This window comes from Cervus elaphus, chromosome 14 (genome assembly GCF_910594005.1).
Source record: "Cervus elaphus chromosome 14, mCerEla1.1, whole genome shotgun sequence".
In the NCBI taxonomy this organism is placed as follows: domain Eukaryota; kingdom Metazoa; phylum Chordata; class Mammalia; order Artiodactyla; family Cervidae; genus Cervus; species Cervus elaphus.
In genome coordinates, this window is record NC_057828.1 from 64,388,163 (window position 1) to 64,409,563 (window position 21,401).

Here is a 21,401-nt window from a genome sequence, read left to right on the forward strand (position 1 = left end):
CTTGGACTTAGCATCATCACCAGTGCAGCAGAGGAGTTGGATAGATAGCTTTATGGCTCCTTCTAGTTCTTAAATTCTGTATGTGTGTGCTCAGTTGCTCAGGCATGGTGGACTCTTTGGGACCCCATGGACTGTAGCCCACCAGGCTTCTCCATTCATGAAATCTTCCAGGCAAGAATAGGGGCGAGTTTCCATTTCCTACTTCAGGGGATCTTCCCAATCCAGGGATTAAAACCTTGTCTCCTGTATCTGCTGTGTTGGTAGGTGAATTCTTTACCACTGTGCCACCTGGGAAACCCCAGTCCCAAGTGAAAACAAGAGTTAAGCCTATAATTGCATTAAGTGTTCAGATGGGTCTCAGCAAACCTTCTTTCTCTTCCATAGCCTTTCCTTTTGATGTCGGAGATTTGGGTTAATGACAAGGACTAAGTGAAAAGCTTTTTAAAAGGTGAAAAAATTTAAAGGCCACCTTTGTAATAAATATGCACTTTTGGCTTAACAATAGCTCCTTGACTATTACACACATAACTTTTATAAAATAACAGTGTACCCTCTGGCCAGTTCATGATTGGTAAGGTGTTTGAGAAAATCGTAGAGAGGACAACTAATGAAGTCTTCAGGAGAGTCATAGGGAGAAAAAACCCCAAGTTGTATGTGTAAGAATCAGGGATAAGTCGTGGATTTTGAACTAAGAGGATGAAAAGAAAGACAGAAGAAGACATGAACATGGGCAAGGATATGTGACAGTTTCCTCCTGGGGCGTCCAGAACTAGGTTTGATTGTTTGGCTGGGATTTTTTTCAGTGCTACAATTCATCTGATTGGGGGCCCTCAGCCTTCTTATCTCCCTTCTTCCCTCCTTCCCCAATGCCACCTAGCTTGCCACCTCCATTCTCCCTGAGAGAGAAGTAGTATTTAGGTTTTGAAAATCAGCGTTGAGAACAAATTCCCCAAGCAGGTGTCAGTGGGAGTTATTTGGGCAAAATAGCAGAGACTGTTCCTCAATTGCACATTCCAGAGGAAAGTGTGTTCCATTTAGCACATATTAGATAGACTGATAAGCCTTCAGTTGTACAAACATTGCCTTGTGAGAGTAGATCCTGAGATCTGAATCATGACTGGGGAGGACAGTACATGTGTAAGGATACCCTTCCCATCTAGAGAGGGCTTCCCTGATAGCTAGCTCAGTTGCTAAAGAATCCGCCTGCAGTGCAAGAGACCCCAGTTAGATTCCTAGATCAGGAAGAGCCTCTCAAGAAGGCATAGGCTACACACTCCAGTATTCTTGGGCTTCCCTTGTGGCTCAGCTGGTAAAGAATCTGCCTGCAATATGGGAGACCTGGGTTCGATCCCTGGGTTGGGAAGATCCCCTGGAGAAGGGAAGGGCTACCCATTTCAGTATTCTGGCCTGGAGAATTCCATGGACTATACAGTCCATGGAGTCGCAAAGAGTCAGACACGACTGAGCGACTTTCACATTACTTCACTTCCCATCTAAAGAGATGTGGGATACACCTTGGCTCCAGGCAGCACTGTGTCTAGGAGTTCATCCTTATTTTCTGTGGCCAGAGGTCTTGTGTGTGCCTCTTATTTCCATATGAATTTGCACAGTAACCACATTCTAAGCCCAATGAGCAACAGCAGATCAGAAAACTCACTCTGTAGCCAGATCTGCCCAAACCTGTTTTCTTTTTCCTTTTCCAAGTATCCAGTTTTCCAGACTTTCTTCATCCCATGGGCCTGGGCTATAGATGTATCACACTTCCGAGGTGTGACTCTTTGGGTGGGAGCACATCCCAGGAAGATAGGGATGCCCCTCTCTGACTTACAGTGCTTGCAGATTTCAGGGCAGCTTCTGCCTATTTCTTTTTTATAAAGAATAAATCACATCTTCTGCAAATACATATGTTCTCATCATTACCAGCTGAGACAGGAAGAGAGGGGGGTAACGCGTTCCCTGCACGCCTGTCATGGGGTAATCTTGTTGACAGACGGCTTGAATGCCGTGGTGAATAGGTATCATAGAAATTAAAAGACCAAATTAGGTGTGGGAGGAACTACATCCAAGCAGAATGACTTCCAGAGATCTTGCCTTCTGTGGTCCTTGCAAGCATTCCTCCTCTTTGCTTCCCTGGAGAATATAACTCTTGCCACATATCAGGCCAAGAACGTGGGGTCTGCCAGCCTTCCTGGGTTCTGAGTTGTCTGCTTCAGGGTTAGGCCGTCAGGAGGAGCCGTGTGGGTGAAGCTACTGCCCCTGCCAGTGTGTGCTCGGTTGGGTCGGACTCTTTGCGACCCCGTGGACTGTCGCCTGCCAGGCTCCTCTGTCCATGGGGTTTCCCAGGCAAGAATATTGGAGTGGGTTTGCCATATCTTCCTTCACAGGATGTTCCCAACCCAGGGATCGAACCTGCGTCTCTTGCGTCTCCTGCATTGGCAGACGGGTTCTTTACCATGGTGCCACTGACCCTGCAGGTCCCACTGCTTACTGATGCTCAGGGCTTTCTGCTGTTTTTCTCATCCAGGTCTTTGGAAACATAAAGTTAGATGAGGAGAGTCACATCAACCGGCACAACAACTTCCGGAGTTTCTTTGGGTCCCTCATGCTGCTCTTCAGGTACCTGGATCCATCCCTGCTGTGGCTGGAGCGCTCCTGAGAGAGGGAGACAGTCACCTGCCTTTTCTGCCTGTTTCCATTTGTCTGCCTGCTCTGCTTCTGTGAGGATAGACGGGGGTGGGCTGGTGGCGGGGCCTCCAGAAAACCGCCCTGCTGACTTCAGGAAGTTTCCTCCACATCTTTGGCTCAGTAATCGGTTTGCAAATGGCAACTTTAGCACCTCCTCTAGGGCTCAAAGAGGGGGAAGTTGAGGCCAGAGTCCATTAAAAGGCTGAAACCATAGATGGCCAGCTTTGCATGGAGTCTTCAAGTCCCACAGCCCTCTCTATCACTGTCAACAGAAGACAGAGAAGCAGTGCCTGAGGGTGCAGAACCCAAGAAGCCCTCCCTGGCACTCTCCATCACAGGATGGAGAGCATAGACAGAGGCTGATGGGGCACAGAAGGAGCCTAGGAAGGGAAGAAGGGATGCAGGAACCGGGAAGATGGTCAAGGAGAGGCTGGGCCGTGCAGACCTGCTACTACTAACCGAGTTGTCTTTGGGTTCAGGAGTGCCACGGGTGAGGCCTGGCAGGAGATAATGCTGTCGTGTCTCGGGGAGAAGGGCTGTGAGCCCGACACCACTGCGCCGTCGGGGCAGAGCGAGAATGAGCGCTGTGGCACCGACCTGGCCTACGTGTACTTCGTCTCCTTCATCTTCTTCTGCTCCTTCCTGGTGAGCAACAGTGTGCTATCAGCTCAAGAGGGGGTCCAGCCCACCTGCCTCATCAATAGACGAGAGGTTTCCTTCTGTGTACGTTCAATCACAAGCTCCAGCCCATGTTGAGAAATAGGTCCTCCTCAAGAGAGCTCTTGGAGGCCAAGGTGCTTGTCGGACACCCGGGTGGGTGGCTTTCATTGACTGAGAAATGTCTCTGCTCCTTCTAGGGTAGGACTGTGTGAGGAGAGGTGATGAGGGGAGTGGATGGGGTTCAGCGAATTCAGCATCAAATGTCACGTTGAATTGGTGGTGACTCAAAGTAAATCATTCTCTTCTGTATCTCTGGTGTTTTATATCTTACAAGCAGGACTGAGACTCTCTAATCTCTCTTTTGGAGACCTTTGGACCCTTTGAGAAAACGTACCTTGAAACTCTAAGTGGATAGCATTAATCGAAGCAGGATGATGACAATGTACAATGGAATAGATGTGGTTCTTTCTTAGGTTGCTACATTTGATGGCACTTGGCCAACTTGATAGATGTGAAAGGATACGATTGCTCTGGCACTGGTAAATATTGAGTAATGCATGAAGCACACCCATCTAGAAAATGGTGAGAAGCCCCAGGTGCCTTCTGAACTCTTTTTTTGGGAGAAAGCCTGACTTGGCACAGAAGCTTCCAGAAATCTCTACCCTGCACCATCAGATAAGTGTTGATAGAATAACAGGCAAGGTGCTACCAGGTCACTGTAAAGGTTAGTGCCATGTTTCTGGCCACCCTGATGTCCCTCAGCTCAGCTCCCCTGCTAATGCCACCAGCTGCACAAAAATAGTCTCAACCTAAAGTGCCGCCATTTAAAAGTGGCCAGCTGTAAATCTATGGCTGATTCATATCAATGTATGACAAAACCCACTGAAATGTTGTGAAGTAATTAGCCTCCAACTAATAAAAAAATTAAAAAAAAAAAAAAATAAAAAATAAAAGTGGCCAGCTTCATGGCTGGGCATCCCAAAGTGAATTGTCTGGTGTCCAGGCGTTTCTACCTCTTTCAAGTGACCCAGATGGGACTTGGCACATGTCCAACTGTCAGGTGTGAAGTGGCCTACAGACAGACTAGTAAGGGTGTCAGGCAGGTTGATGTAGCAGTGGATGAACTAGCTGGAGACTTGGGGAGCCCACACTGGTCATGTTGCTTTCTAACTTTAGCCAAGGCACCTTCCCTTTTGTAGCTTCTATAAAATAGAAAAAGTACTTGGTGATAAGACTGTTATCTGTACAGTGAACTGATACGTGTGGATGTGCAAGGTCTTTTAATGAAAAAATAAAAAAAAACTTTATCTTATTTATAAATAGGAAAGTATAATGAAAATAACTGCAAGGAAATTTATTTTATTTTTTTTTTAATTTTTATTTATTTATTTATTTTGTCATACATTGATATGAATCAGCCATAGATTTACACGTATTTAGAATGATTATATAAATTAGAGTTTTCGTTTATTCATTCCTGTATTCAGCTCATCTTTCCTGAGTGGCCATTATAAGGTTCAACTTGAGCTAGGCACTGGGGTGAAGCCATTCAGTCCCTCTGTCACCTAGAATTGAAAGGTGAGAGTCATATAGGAGTATTAGTGCCCATCATGGGGGAAGGGGAGCACAGAGAAGGCCATTCAGACATCTCCATTTTATCTTCCATCATTTAAGTGTTTAATAATAAATATTTTAAAAGAAACCAAAGATATAACTGGAAAATTAATTAGAGACTATGAAGTACTTTTAGAATTTTGACTTAGAGGCTACTGCATAATTCACATTAATGTTATTTTTAAAGAGGCTATATTCAGTATGAGATGATAGGCTTGCAAATCTCAGCCCTACACTGACTCCATGACCTTGGGCAAGTCACACAGCTTCCTCAAGGCAAACCAACCACTCTGGAAAGATTTACCGATGCGCTGGGATGTACCCGGCTGTGTGCTTGGAGCTAAAGAATACAAATGTGTATAGGAAGTGCTTGTGTCCTTGAAGGGCTGATGGTAATTAAACCTGCCTCACAAAAGGTTAGAACAAGCATTAAAACATATGATAGGCGTGAATATATATACACACAGTGCAATAAAAGACTATGCAAATGTAAAGCAATAATAATACAAAAAGATCGTTTTTGCTAACATTAATAATGGGATCTGGAAAGGAGTGTAAAGAAAATGTGTGGATACAGTCGGCCCTATCTGCAGGTCCCGCCTCCACGAGTTCAACCAACCTCAGACTGAAAATGTTTAAAAAACCAAAAAACTCCAGAAAGTTCCAAAATCCAAAAGTCGAATTTGCCACATACCAGCAAATGTCCATTGCATTTACATTGTGTTAGGAATGTGTACAGAAGGCTGTGCATAGGTTATATGCAAATACTACACCTTTTTTTTTGGGGGGGGGGGGGGCACCACACTGTGCATGGCTTGTGGAATCTTAGTTCCAGACCAGGGATCAAACCTGGGCCCCCACACTGAAAGCATCAAGTCCTAACCACTGGACCACAAGGGAATTCCTGGTACTTTACCATCTTACATAAGGGACTTGAGCATTTACAGATTTTGGTATCCGGGAAGGTCCTGGAACTAATTCTCAGCAGATGCCAAGGGATGCTGTGTACTCAGTCACTCACTCGTGTTCAACTCTTTGCAACCCTATGGACTGTAGCCCACCAGGCTCCTCTGTCCATGGGGTTTCCCAGGCAAGAATACTGGAGTGGGCCATTTCTTCCTCCAAGGGGATCTTCCTGACCCAGGGATAGAACCTGTGTCTCCTCCATTTCCTGCATTGGCAGGTGGATTCTTTACCACTGCTCCACCTGGGAAGCCAGTTGTATATGGAAAACCCTCTATAACCTGGGCAGTGATTAAATAAATTTCACTGTGGCTCCAGTCACAGTGACAGAAAGAAAAGTCCATGTTAGGATTAGATTCAGCTGCTTGAAATTCAGCTCCTTCAAATAACAGTGGTTTTACCATGGGGGATGTTTATTTTTCTGGCATGTCAGTGAAGCCTGGAGGAAGGCAGTGTGGGCTGGTTATGGTGACTTCACAGAGTGTCTGGTACCCCAGACTCTTTCCCACTTTCTGCTTCCTCACCTCCACCGAGTGTCCCTCAGCTTTGTGGTAAGAAGACAACTAGATTCCAGGGATCCACTTCCATTCTAGGCAGTGGAATGGAGAAGGAAGGAAGGGAGGAGACCGGTTATTAGGATGCAACCAGCCATCTCTGTATTGCAGAGGAGACTCCCAGCAGGCCCTGGCTGCAGACTTTCTCTTGATCCCGAGTATCCTATCTGCATATCCTGTCTGCTGGGCACTTCTACCTACCCAGCCGCTTCACCTGGGAATCAGCAGCAGACGCTCCCATTTGCTCACCCCCCTGCAGGCGACTCATCTCTGTCAGGCAAGATTCTTTCTCTTGCAAGTGACAGAAAGTCCAGCTCCACCTGACATGAACAGAAAGGGATTTTATCGTCTTATATAAATGAAGAGTTGGGCAGGACAGGCTTAAGCAGGCTTGCTCTAGGGCTCAGATGACATCATCCCCAGAACCAGGTTTCCTTCTCTGTTGATGGATCTCTTCCCCAGGCTTCTCCACAAGAGCTCTTTTCTCCAACACCCCCAGCCTGTGGTTCCAAGATGGCAACAGCAGCAGCAGCTCTAGACCTCAGTCCCTACATATTCAAGGCCAATAAGGAAAAACAAGTTCTCTTGCTCAGAAGATTCAATGCCATTTTCTTGGCCTTAATTGGATCACCAGCACTGTAGCCCAGGGGACAGGATTCAATGGCTGGTTGAGGCCTGGGTCATGGTAGTGCCCCACTAAACTGTATTCACTGGGACTAGGCAAGGGGTGTGTCCCTGGGAAACCGGAAGTAGTGTTGGGTGCTGCTGTTCACTGTGGCCAAGGCCTGTCAAGTCCACCTCCTTTATCTCTGTATCCAGGCTGCTGTCCTGCCGCTGGCCTGGCTCAGGAGCACCTCACAACTCTCTGCCTGGACTGCCAGCCACCGTCCACCCTGCTACCAATGCAGTCTGAATGCACATAGCTCTTCTCTTTCTCCTAGTTCAGCCTCTTTAGTGGTTCCTGTTGCCTCCTGCATAATCTAGATGAGAGCCCAGTGAGTCATGGAGCCCAGGCTAAATCAAGTTTGCCAGCTGTTTTTGTATGGCCCATGAGCTAGCAATGATTTTTACCTTCTTCAGTAGTTCAGAAAAAAAACTTAAAAGATGAATGATATTATCCTGACATGAAAATTATATGAAATTCAAACCCATACACTTTTCTGTCCCTGTTGTATATGTTTCTTTCACGGCTCTCAAAAAAGTCTGTAGGAACTTCTCTTGGGGTCCAGTGGTTAAGAATCTGCCTTCCAGTGCAGGGGATGTGGGTTTGATCCCTGGTTGGGGAACTGAAATCCTGCATGCTTCAGGGCAACTAAGCCCACTTGCTATAACTAGGGAGAAGTTGGAGTGTGGCAACAAAGAGAGCCTGCATGTTGCAACTAAGATGCAGCCAAATACACATATAAATATATATTTAAAATCTGTAACATTTATATGTTTCCAGTAGTCTCTGCTGAATACTAAATGTCTTTAAGAATATTCAAGTGACAGCATCTAGTGAACACCTGCTGTGCTTTAAGGAATGTGCTAGTCATGGAAATATATCTCAGACCCAAACTTTCTTACCTCCCACCCCTGGCATCTGGAGCTCTGTCTGGAACACAGTAGGTGCACAATAAATGTTGTTGAACAAGTAAGCAGGAGAACAGGGTCTCAGAAGCACTTGAGAGCCGTGAACAGCTTCAAGTTGTTGCACAGTAAGCCCAGCATCCGCTGTAAGGCATCCCACCAGGTCTCTGACAGGCAGCTGTGGTGAGCGCGGGTAGGGAAGGGAGACTGGAAGAGAGGCTTGGTGTTGGGCCTTGACTTCCTCTGGCCTTTGAGAATGTGTTGCTACTGCTGCTCCCTCTGCTGCTGCAATAACAAAGAAAGAAATTGAATAAATAACAAAAGTGACTGAGGAGTACTTCGCAAATATAAAGTGGCATAGCAAAGTGGATTCATAGCACTCCTCACGTAGTGAGATGTGTGGTTCATTTGTGAAAATGCGTTGCCTTCAGCAGGATCAACAGGGCTATGGTTAGGAACTTTTTAGCCTTACAAACTTGTGAGTTCTTTACTTGCCTCACAGTTTGTTTTTCTGCTCTCGGTCTCCCCTAACTCCCCTTCTCCCCTTCGCCCTCCAGATGCTCAACCTGTTCGTGGCTGTCATCATGGACAACTTTGAGTACCTGACTCGGGACTCATCCATCCTGGGGCCTCACCACCTGGATGAGTTTGTCCGTGTCTGGGCAGAATATGACAGAGCAGCATGGTGCGTAGGCCTCTCGGCCACCCCCTCTGGGGCCCATATCAAAGGCCTCTGGGGTTCTCAAGGAGGAGGTTGGGATGGGAGCCACCCCATTCTTGCCTGTTGCAGAAGGAGAGGAGAGTCCTCCTGGCTGTGGGCCGGGGAAGAGGCCAGGTCCTCAGATTGGCTCTGGGATCAAGCACGCTATGGACCACTTAACTTCTGTGTTTTCCTTTCCCTGCTCCTTCCTTCTGTAACAGGCATTTTCCTTTCTTTGACAATCTCAATACACAGTCTGCAACTCAGAGTATTTGAGTTCAGTCCACAGAGGAGCTTCCAGAATGGTTAGTGAACTCCTCTGAATCACGGGGGGGTTGACAAGGGTTCTCTGGGTCAGCTGGACATCTGGCCACCTTAGTCCTTTCTCTCTCTCATCCCTCTCAAAAGTACAGTTTCATATATCTCTGAAATTATACAAACAACCAAGCAAGTTATTCTTTGAACTGATGGTTTAAACACATGTGGGTTTCTGTTGATTGCATGGAACTGAGTTAAATGGCAGGAATTTGCAGAGATGACCTCCTTGGATCTTTTTCACTTTCCAGTAGTTCTCAAGTGAAATTGTGCCTTCTGGACTTTAAAGCAGAGGCTGAAAAACTATAACCCATAGGCTCAATGTGGCTCACTTTATCTGGAAATAAAGTATAATTGGAGCACAGCTATGCCCATTTATCTATTGTTTATGGCTGTTTTCACACATTGTGATAAAGACAGTATGACCCTCAAATTTAAAAAAAAACCTTTATTATCTGACCCTTTACTGAAAAAGTTTGCAAATCCCTGCTTCAAGTTCAAAGGTAACCTTTTGGTCCTCACAGTGGAAGACAAAGAGAGTGCTGTGACCACTCGTTTCATGGGACCTTTGTCCCAACTTATTTTAGTTTTAGGATCTTATCTCACTAATCTATCCATTCTGGCCCGCCTCTGAAAATACTATAAGAAGTGCCATCCTTCATAGGAGCAGGCCACGTTGCTTCCACCTGGAACCATTTCATGATCTGAGACTCTTCCCCAAACCTATCCTCCTATGAGGCTGTTGCCCTTGGGTCACTTCTTTAGATGTTGGAAGAGCACATAGGAATTCCTCTTCCCCTCAATAATTATTAACAACTTAGAGCACAGATTTCTCTGAATCCGTTATTTTTACAGTAGCTGAGCAATGGTGTTTACTTTCTGGGCCTCCTTTCTAGTAGGATAGGGTGATTAGAATGCCATGGGCAGTGTGTTACAGGCGAAGGGAGCCAGGCCTGCATCTTGTCAGCTGTGTGGCCTTGGACAAGTCACTCAACCGCTCTGAGCTCCCATATCTGTTGTATAATAGTGGTAATGATCCTACCTCTGTGAAGGCTGTTTGTAAGGATTATATTAAATTGTATATGTAACTTTTGTTATCATTAATAAGCATATGGGAAAGGAAGTAGAAAGTATGAAAAATTGGTGTCTGTAAAGCTGGATGGCCATGGGATCAGGATACCAAGAAGGGACCTCTATCCCTCACCTGAGAGAGAAGAAACTATTTGCCAGCAAAGGTGTTCTTTACTCACCTAGCCTCACTCAGGTAAGAGCCCTTGGCTCTCAAAAACCTCAACTTCCTGTGGTTTCACATTATTTGGGGACCCAAATCCCTTGTGCATTAACTATGCTACTCCCCAGTTCTTCCATCTGCTGGGAAGAGCAGTTCCGTGAGGACTAATCATGAGACTCAGACACACGAGCTGTGAAAGACCAAGAAAAACCTCTTGCATCTGCTTTGAAATTCCCAGCGTGACTTGTCCTGGTTAGTTTCACTGGCCTTCTCTAGGAGATGAGAGGGGAAACTAACCAAGGTGAAGTGGGCCAGTGTCTTCAAAAAGGAGACAGGTTGCAAAGTACATCAGCCTATAGACAACAGAACCAATTCACCCACACCTCCACCATAAGGAACCAAAGAACACGTGGTAAAATGAACCTCCTCTCAAGAGTCAAGAGACTTCGAAGTACTGCTGAGCTATTTGGAAGAAGAGGAAGAATCAACAGCAAAATCAAGAAAAGATTAGGAAGAGCGGAGCTGGGGCAAAGTTGTCGTCTTGACATGGCTGGTGAGGACTGGATGCTTGGAGGTGGAGATGTGCACCTATAGTTTGCAGTGGAAACCTGGATCTAAACCGGGATGTGTCCAGACCCGCAGATCTCTGGCCGTTGCTGACTGGTTCTGACCCTTCACAGAGCAGATGCTTTAGCCTCTGAAAATGAATCAACTGTCCATTCTCTTCTTGCCTCAGGAAGCCAGAAGTCTCTAGCAGGCTCTCTGAAAGGGGGCTGATATGACAGGCCCCAGTGTTCCTGGGATTCTGACTGGATCTGACCAGGCTGTCTGTGGGTGGGGTGGCAGGAGCAGGACTGGAGGGGAGAGCCTTGTGGCTCCCTTGCAGGCTGTTTTTTGAGCACAGACCCCGGCAAGCTCCTAGCACATCGAGAAGCGTTTGCCCAAGCAGAACTCGGGGGAAAATCTGCCACAAAGAGAAGCAGATTCCCTCCTGCCAACTGTGCACCTTGCTAATTAGCCTAATGGGAAATTTCTCTCTCACAGTCCAGAGAAAGATGCTGACTTCCCACCACTTGACAAGCGGGTCGGAGTAGCTGCCTGTAAGCAGTGTCTGTGAAAAGCAAAGGGCCCTGCAGTCCGCTTTGCAGCAGCCCGGCATCTGCTCTTGATGGCGGCCGGAGGCATTTGTGAACTGGTGGGCTTGGTTCTTAGAGGCCTAGCTGGAGCCAAACTCCATTTGCCGCAGCTGGCCAGGTACGGGCCAGACACCTCGTGGGGTGCTCATGGTCACCAGGCATTGATTTCCGTGGAAAACCGGAGGCCCTGTAGTTGGCAGAGTGATGGTTCATGCCGTTTGCAAGGTGCTGGTTCTCTGATGCTACCGTCCTCTGTCTCTCCTGGTCTGGCTTTGCCTGGCCCCAGGAAAGAAGCCACCCATCCTCCTCCGGCCGTCCCTTTCACGGCTAGGCTGTCGTGTCTCTCCTCCCTTCTCTGAGTGTCCTATTAACCCACCTGTGCTTCCTTTACAGCGGCAGGATCCCGTATAAGGATATGTACAAATTAGTGCGGGTGATCTCGCCGCCTCTGGGCCTGGGAGAGAACTGCCCCTACAGGGTGGCTTGCAAGGTTTGCCTCCGGTCCCCAGCCGTGACCGTGACCATGACCGTGACCGGCAGCGGGGTGCAGCCTCCAACCCCCCTCCTCTCCGTTTTGCTCCACCACCACTGCGCCACATGAGGGAACCTTCATGTTGCTTTCCTTTGAGTTTAAAGAGGTCCAAACCCTTCCAGAACCAGCAGCTGTTACACAAGGAAGGAGGGCACTTGGCGGGGGCAGGGAGAGGGAAGTGGATAAAAAAGAGCTGAGGACTTAATAACAGAGGCTGCTTTGACCTCTGTCTTCTTCACACGCACACACTCATTTGTGCGTGTGGAACACACACACACATTCTCCTCTCTTTCTCACTCCACCTTATTCTGTGGATTTAACCAGAGGAACCTCTCCCTCCTCCACAGAAGGCAGAAATCTTTTTTTAATTCAGCAAGAAGTTCTGGTTTCTTTCCCTTGGAGATAGAGCGCCTCCTTCTCACACACGAGTAGCATCCTTCCACAGAGAAGGTAGCAAAGTGTGATTCTAACCACACTTACCCCGGCCCCATTCTGGACAGTTTGGTCCCAAGCAGTTATATTGGGTCAGTTGGCCAAAAAGTTCGCTCGGATTTTTTTCCATAAGGTCTAACAGAAAACCCTGAACAAAACATTTGGCCAACCGCATGAAAGCTATAGGACAGAGAGGTGAGAAACAGTTAAAAAAAAAATGAGGGCAGTAGGTGAGGATAAGTAAAGAAGGTGAAGAGGATACAGTCTATGGGGTGTGGGAGAATTTCATAGCTCAGAGAAGGTCTGGGAAGGTCTCAGTAGAGCACAGAGGTTCCAGAGCAGAGTTCTTGCCTGAGGGTCCTGCCGTATATTGTTGAGGGGTCTGTTGTGACTGCCCAGTCACGGCTTGTTGTGAGACCAGGAACATGGTCCAGGGGACACACAGGGGACCTCCCTCTCCAGCTAACACAGTGGCTCCGCCCCGCCCCGAACCAAGGCCACGCCCCCGAGATAAGGACGCCTTTCCTGCTGTGCCAGGAGGGATGCCCAGGCTCCCTGGGGCGCAGCGCAGTCCGGCAGCTGGCAGACGACTTAGGCCCAGAAAGATGCCAGCCTGGGCGATGGGGGAGGAGCTGGCCGGGGACGGCGGCGAGTGATTCGTGTACTCGGGCAGGCCGAACAGCTGCCTCTGCAGAGACTCTTTAAACTCCACCCTGGTGAACCCCGCGCGGCCGCATGTGGGAGAGCCCGGGAGGGCAGCATGGCATGCGAGATGCTCCTCCTCCTCCTGGTTTTGTTTCTTCTGGCCCCAGCATGCCGCCGCCCCAGGGCATGCCGGCACACAAAGACCACTCTTACCCCACAGAGCCAGGTGGAAGCAACGGGCCAACGGAGCTGCAGTCTCCGCCCACCACTTTCAGCGCCAGCCGCCGCCTCCTGCAGCACTCACACCATAGGCGGGATACACGATGCCCCCGCCTGCGGGTTCAGAGCAAGAGAAGGGCCTGACTTCCAGGCCGAGGAGAGGGGGCCGGAAACCCTTACCCCAGGGCTGGAGCACCGTCTATCTGGTTTATACCGCTCGCACACAGCCCTGGGAAGTGAAGACCAGCTTGTGTTGTAGGGGGCATGGCTGGTGTGAACAGGGAGGTGGGGTGACGCTCCTCCCGGAGGGGAACAGCAGTCCCTAGGACAGCGAACGGCAGAGGGACCTAAGGTTGCCGCCACGTTCCCGGGTCTGTGTGGGGCGTGATATAAATCCGCACCAGGATGGAGACACGTGTATGATTTGCCTTGATTAACAGGTTTCCTATTCTTTTCCTGTTTGTCCATTTTGTTTCGTTTCTCTTCTCCTGTTTTCTGTACTCTTTTGTTTTGGCTCCCCGGGAATGCCTGTTCCCCTCTCCTCCCTGTCTGCATTCTTCCCTGCCGCCCTCCCTGCCCTGCCCCCCGACCCCCACCCACCACCCCCGCCATGAGCAGTGGCCGCATCCATTACACTGAGATGTATGAAATGCTGACTCTCATGTCACCGCCGCTAGGCCTCGGCAAGAGATGTCCCTCCAAGGTGGCATATAAGGTAGACCATCCCTTCCTTTGTTCTGGGCTAGTGACCAGCAGGAAATGGGATCCCACTGTGGGGAGGTCAGAACGTGGGGGAGGAAGCTGGGCTTGGAACTGTGGGAGGAGGGAACCAAGGAGAAAAGAAATGATGTGGTGCAAGGGTCAGGAATGTTCACAGAAGGATGATATACAAGGTGGTTTGTAAGACTTTAAATGTGTTATTCTGTTTCTACAAGTGTGTGACTTCTTGTGAGTGGGTTACTAGAAAAGAAGTAAGTAGCATGTTTCCTTTAAGAGGAAGCAGGGTGGTGGCCTGCAGAATAGCATATTTGGGCAAGAAGGACAGCAGTCAGAGCTTATAAAAAGATCTTCCATCAGGTAAACTAAGAAATAGGAAATATGCATAAATTCCACTAAACATGGTTCAAGAATAAATTTTTAGGAGAGAGGAAAACTCTTAACTAATTTCTTCCTCCATGACATAGTGGTATGGTTCCTTCTAGGGATCAGGAAAAAAAAAAAAGAGGAACACAGCCTGCATCCCTTGATACATGATGAAGGATGCAGCTCCCTTCTGCCATTAGCCCAACTACCCATTTTTCCTGGCAGTAGCAAAGGAAAGGGTGATGATGGGCACAGGCTGTGTTCAGCATTAGGCCTGCCTTCTTGGCATGACTGAGATACGGATGGACTCCCCTCAGTTCGCTTAGAGCAGCATTGTACATTAGGAGTCCCCAGCCATCAGGGTGCTCAGGGCCTTGGGGCCTGAACTTTTCCTCCACATTCAGTAATGTGTGTGCTCAGTCATTTAGTCATGTCCGACTCTTGCAACCCCATGAACTATAGCCCGCCAAGCTCCTCCGTCCGTGGCATTTTCCAGGCAAGAATACTGGAGTGGGTTGCCATTTCCTACTCCATATTCAGTAATAGTTACTGTTAATCCCCCATTGCTGTTTAGACTGACTCAGAACTCTGGAGCTCTTTCATTCACCTAGCAATACGCCCTGGCAATGACGCCACTTCTCTGGAAGCCTAAAGCAGTGGGAGAGAGGTGGAACTCAGATACAAACTGGAAACTGGCCTTACACTCTTAAGATGCCATATTTGTGGCGAGATGTCACATTAGGCGAGATGTTTCAATGGAGTGTTAGAAACCCTGCCTTGGAAAGAGACACTTAACTTCCTGCTAGGCTGGTGGTTCTGCTGGAGGACCTTCTCCTGCTGCTCCCTCCAAGTTTAAAGCTCCAGAGAGCATCTCATTGGAACAGGGAACATCTCTTAGGGACCCTCATCCACCCCACTACATGGCTCCTCCTTTGCAGCTTAGGAGCCGATATCATTTATGCTCATGATTCCACATCCAACAGGTGATGGACTATATGGTCCTGAGTTCTTTGAATTTCCGGGGTGAAGCTTGGGGCGGAGGCACCAAGGGTTGTGGGTATCAGAGGAAAAATTCATTCCAAAAGCAAGATACTCTCTGGAAAGTGGATTTGGCCATTTCCGTTTGATCCCCTTCCTCCAGGTGAGGGGGACAAGGCCTGCCCACTCTGCTCCTGCCTCGGTCACCCTTCTCTCCTGTCTTCTCTGCTCTCCCCAGCCCTTCCCCTGGACCCTGTTTGCACTCTCTCACTTTTCCATTCTGCTCCACCTCATCCTCTGGATAAGCTGGACTTCTGCATGTTCAACCATGTGCTGGCAATTTAAAGACTCAAAAAGGGGGCATCAGGATGCATCTTTCAAGTCAGATAAGCAAAGTAAAATCTACCCCCCATCACTGTCTTTTCATCTGAGTTTTTGGGAGTCTTCATGGGACAAGTGAGATTGTAGAACAGCCCTGAAGCAGGGAATGGAGCCACCTCCCTGAGCTGACTCCTTTCCCTGAGACATTGTTTTTAGGAATCCTGATTAAAGACATTCTTAGGACCCTGGAGGAGTTCTACAGAATGATGAGTCCCTCTTCCCTTGAAATTTGGCATCATTCCCTAGGAAAAAAAAAAAAAGAAAAAAACAGCAGCCAATGAGCCTTCAGTGAGAAGCAGGGCAAGAACAGGACTGGGACAGGGGATGGGGGAATCCTTGCCCTTCTTTTTTGTCTCTGCATCTGACCTCTGCACTTTTCCTCCCTTGTCGCCAAGGTTTTTTTCGATATATGTTTTCTCCTGCTGTTTCTTTTTCTCTTTTTCACACAGAGGTTGGTCTTGATGAACATGCCAGTGGCCGAAGACATGACCGTCCACTTCACTTCCACGCTGATGGCTCTGATCCGGACAGCTCTGGACATTAAAATCGCCAAAGGTCAGTAACCTTAGGAAGGAAGAAGATTCTGGAACAACTCACCCGGACTGATGCAGGACAGAGATATTTGAACTTCATCCGACCATGAAGTAACCTGGAGATCAAGTAGTTTTCACCTCTGAGATACAGTAAATGTTACTGTATTATTTAACTTTTACCCTTTCCTCTTAATGAAATGAATGAATTGATATTCACTAAGGCTCCTTTGAGCTTTAAGAGTATATGATCTTTGATGTCTGGCATATAGTAGACATTTTAGTAATGTTTGTTGAATGAACAAGTGAGTTTCAGTTCCTTTTTTTTCTTACATGGTGTCTGCAACGTCTTGGAAGGCTTCTGTGGCCAGTGCTATCATGGCAATGCTTTGTTCCTCTTGATCATTTAGTGATTTAGGAAAGAAAGGATTTGCTACTTCCAGAAGGGCCTCCAGCTTCCTGCTCTTACCTGATCCAAGTCCTTTTTAAAATTGGTTCACTCAAACCCAGGTTAGATCACTGGAAGAACTGATACATGTATAATGAGGCAGAGGCGGCAGGCTTGTGGCGCTCTGCATTTTCCCTTCTGATATACTGAGCAGCTGGGAGGCTCTGCGAATGAATGAGGAAGCTGATCTTGGTCCCCAGGGCCTCGGTTCTCTGTGGCGGGATATCCCTGAGTCACTGAAAACAGGAGCCAGAATGCGTTCGCTTCTTCAGCAGAAAGACCCAGGATTGCAAGATCCACAGTCACTGAGTGCCAAGATTTCCTCCGAGAATATGAGGCGCCATGCTGACTCAGCCCCTGTCCCATCTCCTCCCTCCGTCCTCGTTATTTCCGTGTCTGTTCGGTTTTCGTTGTTAAAAAATGTGTCTCCTCCCAGGTGGTGCAGACAGGCAGCAGCTGGACTCAGAGCTCCAGAAGGAGACCCTGGCCATCTGGCCTCACCTGTCCCAGAAGATGCTGGATCTGCTCGTGCCCATGCCCAAAGGTGCGGGGTCTCCTCCTGGCTATCCTTGTCACTGTGGGCCCAGCATGCCAAGACCACATCTTTGGGGGGAACTGGAGTAATCAAGGAGATAAGGGAAGGGTCTCTTTTATTCTTAGGAAACAGAAATCCCTCACGTATCAAGTCCCTTGTGTCATTGAAATCAGTTTCTTCTTGCTTATTGAAGTATAGTTGATTTACATTGTTGATTTCTGCTATATAGAAAAGTGATTCAAGTATACATATATTCTTTTTTATATTCTTTTCCATCCCTGTGCTATACTAGCCTTGTCATTTATCTATCATATATAGACAGACAATACTCTGCTATACTAACCCCAGACTCCCAATCCTTCCTTCCCTTTGGCAACCACAGGTCTATACTGTGTCCATGGGTCTGCTGCTTTTTTACAGATAGGTTCACTTATGCCATTTTTAGAATCCATATAAAGTGATATCATATGATACGTGTCTTTCTTTTTCTGACTTACTTAAGTGTGATAATTTCTAGTTGTATCCTTGTTGCTGCAAATGACATTATTTCATTCTTTTTATGGCTCTGTAATATTCCATTGTGTAAATGTACCACAGCTTCTTTACCCATTCATCTATGGATGGACATTTAGGTTATTTCCATGTCTTGGCTATTGTGAATAGTGCTGTTATGAACATAGGGGTGCATGTTTTATTTTTGAAGTATAGTTTTGTCTGGATATATGCTCAGGAGTGGGATTGTTGGATCATATGGTGGTTCTGTTGTCAGTTTTCTGAGGAAGCTCCATTCTGGAAAATCGCTTCTTAAGATAGGTCACTGTGATTGTGGGTGAAACTTCTTGGGTGCACAGCTCTATCCTCCCACAGAACACAGTTCAGCAAACCTTTAAGTGGTTGGGGAAAAGGTGCTGTTACTAAGAGATGGAAATCAAGACCATTCCAGGGGTTGGGGGGTGGTGCTTACTAATGTGTTTCTTATCGTTAGCAACAGGACGCTGCCTGGGTGGCCGTGGAAGTCCCTTAAGGATAGCTCTGGGGACCTGTTTACTCCATATCCTCGGTGCCTGGCACAGATGAAACCCTCCATTAATGTTGGATGGCTGGGTAGTGAAAGGGGGAAACCTGCTTCCCAGGCGTCCTTACTCTCTCCCCATCTTCTCCTGTTTCCCTCCATGCCGCACTGGTGTCCTCAGCCTCTGACCTGACTGTGGGCAAAATCTATGCAGCAATGATGATCATGGACTACTACAAACAGAGCAAGGTGAAGAAGCAGAGGCAGCAGCTGGAGGAACAGGTGAAGGTCAAGGACAGACTGTGTGGTGGGTGCGTGGGCCCCTGAGGGGACAGGCCAGTGCCTCCCTGGGGGACAGTGCCCTGCAAGTGCATAGAAGCAGAGGCCAGGCCTTGCAGGGCCCAGGAACTGCCTAGGATCGGGGGATTAGAACCCCAGTGGGGCAGAGGTTCAGGTAGTCACACAGGGTATCAGTCATATTCCCATTTTACTCAAGTTGCTGGTGTTTTCCTCACAGTCATTTGAGTTCCTTTTTCCTCCTTTCCACTTTTAACACAGAAAAATGCACCCATGTTCCAGCGCATGGAGCCCTCGTCTCTGCCTCAGGAGATCATTGCTAATGCCAAAGCCCTGCCTTATCTCCAGCAGGACCCCGTTCCAGGCCTGTGAGTATAACCAGAAAGCCCACAGCTCCCCTGCTTGCATTGTCAATTGTGTCATCAGGCAGACCCACAAATTCATTGCCTACAATGCCCAATAAATAATCCTGAGACAAGTGGATGCGCCCCTCTCTGAAACTGAGAAGACACCATGTTGTATCTTTTTTTTTTTTTAACTTTCTATGGTAGCCCTTTTTATCTTTTAAATTTTTATTTATTTACTTAGTTTGGGTTGAGCTGGGTGTTCTTTGCCGTTGTCGGGCTTTCTCTAGTTGCGGTGCACTGGTTTCTCATTGAGGCAGCTTCTCTTGTCGCAGAACATGGGCTCTAGGGAGCGTGGGCTTTGTTGCCCCACGACATGTAAAATCTTCCCTGACCAGGGATCCAACTCATGCATTATCAGGTGGGTTCTTAACCACCAGGCCAGCAGAGAAGTCCAAAGTGTTGCATCTTAAAATGGCTATTCAGTGGGGAATAAGAGAAAAGCAGACTGAGCAAATATTGGTGCTGTTGCCGTGGCCAGCCCGAGAGATAGGGAGCCCTGTGAATGAACAAAGGAAGAAGGGGCTGTATTAGTATCACCACTTTACAGTGAAGAGGCTGGTGGCTCAGAGAGATTCATTAAGTCGTCCAAAGCCACGTGGCTGATAGGACGCGGAACTGGAATTTCAGTCCATTATTTCCAAGCCCAGTCTTCCCTTTACACTGTGTTATCTGAAATGAACAAGAACTTTTATCAGGCAAAACATTTTTTAATTTTCTATGTTGAAAGCAGAAACAAAACTCTAATTGAGGAGTGTACCAGCTCTTCTGAGTTGTAAGCCTTAGCCCCAAAGTGGCCATGAGTCATAAAGATCTATTATACACACCTCATTATAACACTCTCTCATCACAAGCACATAGTGAGTACTCAAAAGGCATGAGTCCATCTTCCCAATGTAAATGGCATTTTGTGGTTGGTGGTGCTCATGGAAAAGAATCCACTTGCCAGTGTAGGAGACATAAGAGACCTGGGTTCAATCCCTGGGTGGGGAAGATCCCCTGGAGGAGGGCATGGCAACCCACTCCAATATTCTTGCCTGGAGAAGCCCTTTGACAGAGGAGCCTGGCAGGCTACACGCTACAGGGTCGCAGAGTCGGAAATGACTGAAATGATTTAGTGTGCACGTGGTTAGTGGATTTTTTTTTCCAGTCTAGCTTCTATGGAACCAATAAATCACTAAATATCATCACATCTTCAGTAATTATCAGAGGAGTGAAATCCCAGGCTTGGGAATGAGACCTCTGTCAGAACACCGTTTGGAACCTCTTATACCATGAATGGTGTTGGAGATCTGTTTTTGAAAAGCAGTTTTCGTAGGTCACAATCCACATTTGAAAGTGAAGAAAGATGACCAGGGTGGTTGGTCATTTTTACAAAAACATGTGATGTGTTGAAGTAGCAGGTGTGGATTCTCCTGTCTATAGAAAACAAGTTCATGTTTCTTTTTGGTCTGTGCAGAAGGGTCAAGAGGTATGATTAGAGCACTAGTACTATCTTCTTGGAAGAGTTTATGGTGTTTTTCAAGGGTCTTTGGCTTAGAAATAGAGGAAACCATCCCTCATCTAGATCTGTTTTGCCACAACGATTTGCTGTGCAAACTATAACTCCCACCATTGGACCATCCCAGCCTCTCTCCCATATGTTTATTGATTCATTTATTCATTGATTTGACCAATATTTACTGAGAGTCAATGTAACCCAAAAACTGGTTTAGTCACTGGGGATTCAGTCAACATGATCACAGTTTCCATAGACACAATCCTTGAAATAGAAATTACAAGAGTGGTAACAGTTAAAATGTGTGTGTGTGGCAGGGGGTCGGGGTCGGGGTTGGGGGCGGTCGGCTATTGTGATGCTGTGTAAAGGAAGCAGCTCGCGTAGTTTGAGGATTTGAGGAAGCTTCCCTGAGGAAGCAACATTTGAGTAAGACTCAGAAGCAAGCACTTCAAGAGATGAAATAAAAGTCGGGTCAAGTTTAAGGAACCTAAAAAGTGTCATGATGGATGGTGCACACAGAGGTCAGGGGAAGTGGCAGGTGGCAGGTTTGGCGGGGCTAGGAGACAGAAGTTTAGTTTCATCCAAGGGTAATGGGAGACACAGTCATCAGAGTGACGTGATCAGGTTTCAGCTTTCCAAAGATCATTCTTTAGTCTGGTGTGGGCTCAGTGCATTGGAGGGAGACAGTTTGAGAGATGGAACATCACCTAGTACATGGCTGCAGTTGTGTGAATTATTAAAGACTGTGGCTTGGATTAATAGGAAATGGCAAGAGAGAGAGCCAGACTGGAGAGGTAATTCATACACAGAATGGGTCCGATTTGGTGACTGATTGGCTCCATGGCATGAAGGAGGGGAAGGAATCAAAGATGACCTGTGGGTTTCTGGTTTGAGCTTTAGGTAGATGATGGTCCGTGTCCTGAAATGGAGACATTCGTGGAGCAGCGCTCATGTTCCTCAGGACCAGCTGTGTTTCTCAA

General features: G+C 47.4%; 1 protein-coding gene across 3 annotated transcripts in view; it reads left to right on the forward strand.

Moving 5' to 3' along the window:
* The window catches only part of CACNA1E (calcium voltage-gated channel subunit alpha1 E), a 412,948-nt gene that overhangs the window by 376,984 nt on the left and 14,563 nt on the right, over positions 1-21,401 (forward strand). For 2 of the 3 annotated variants that reach the window (XM_043923905.1, XM_043923907.1), the window contains 8 exons: positions 2,525-2,616; positions 3,165-3,330; positions 8,603-8,730; positions 11,821-11,917; positions 16,147-16,252; positions 17,112-17,219; positions 18,404-18,504; positions 18,781-18,887. In XM_043923905.1, coding sequence (XP_043779840.1) covers positions 2,525-2,616; positions 3,165-3,330; positions 8,603-8,730; positions 11,821-11,917; positions 16,147-16,252; positions 17,112-17,219; positions 18,404-18,504; positions 18,781-18,887 — 905 coding nt within the window. Of the gene's footprint in view, positions 1-2,524; positions 2,617-3,164; positions 3,331-8,602; positions 8,731-11,820; positions 11,918-13,873; positions 13,971-16,146; positions 16,253-17,111; positions 17,220-18,403; positions 18,505-18,780; positions 18,888-21,401 lie in introns of all 3 variants that reach the window. The other variant, XM_043923906.1, reaches the window with a different exon arrangement.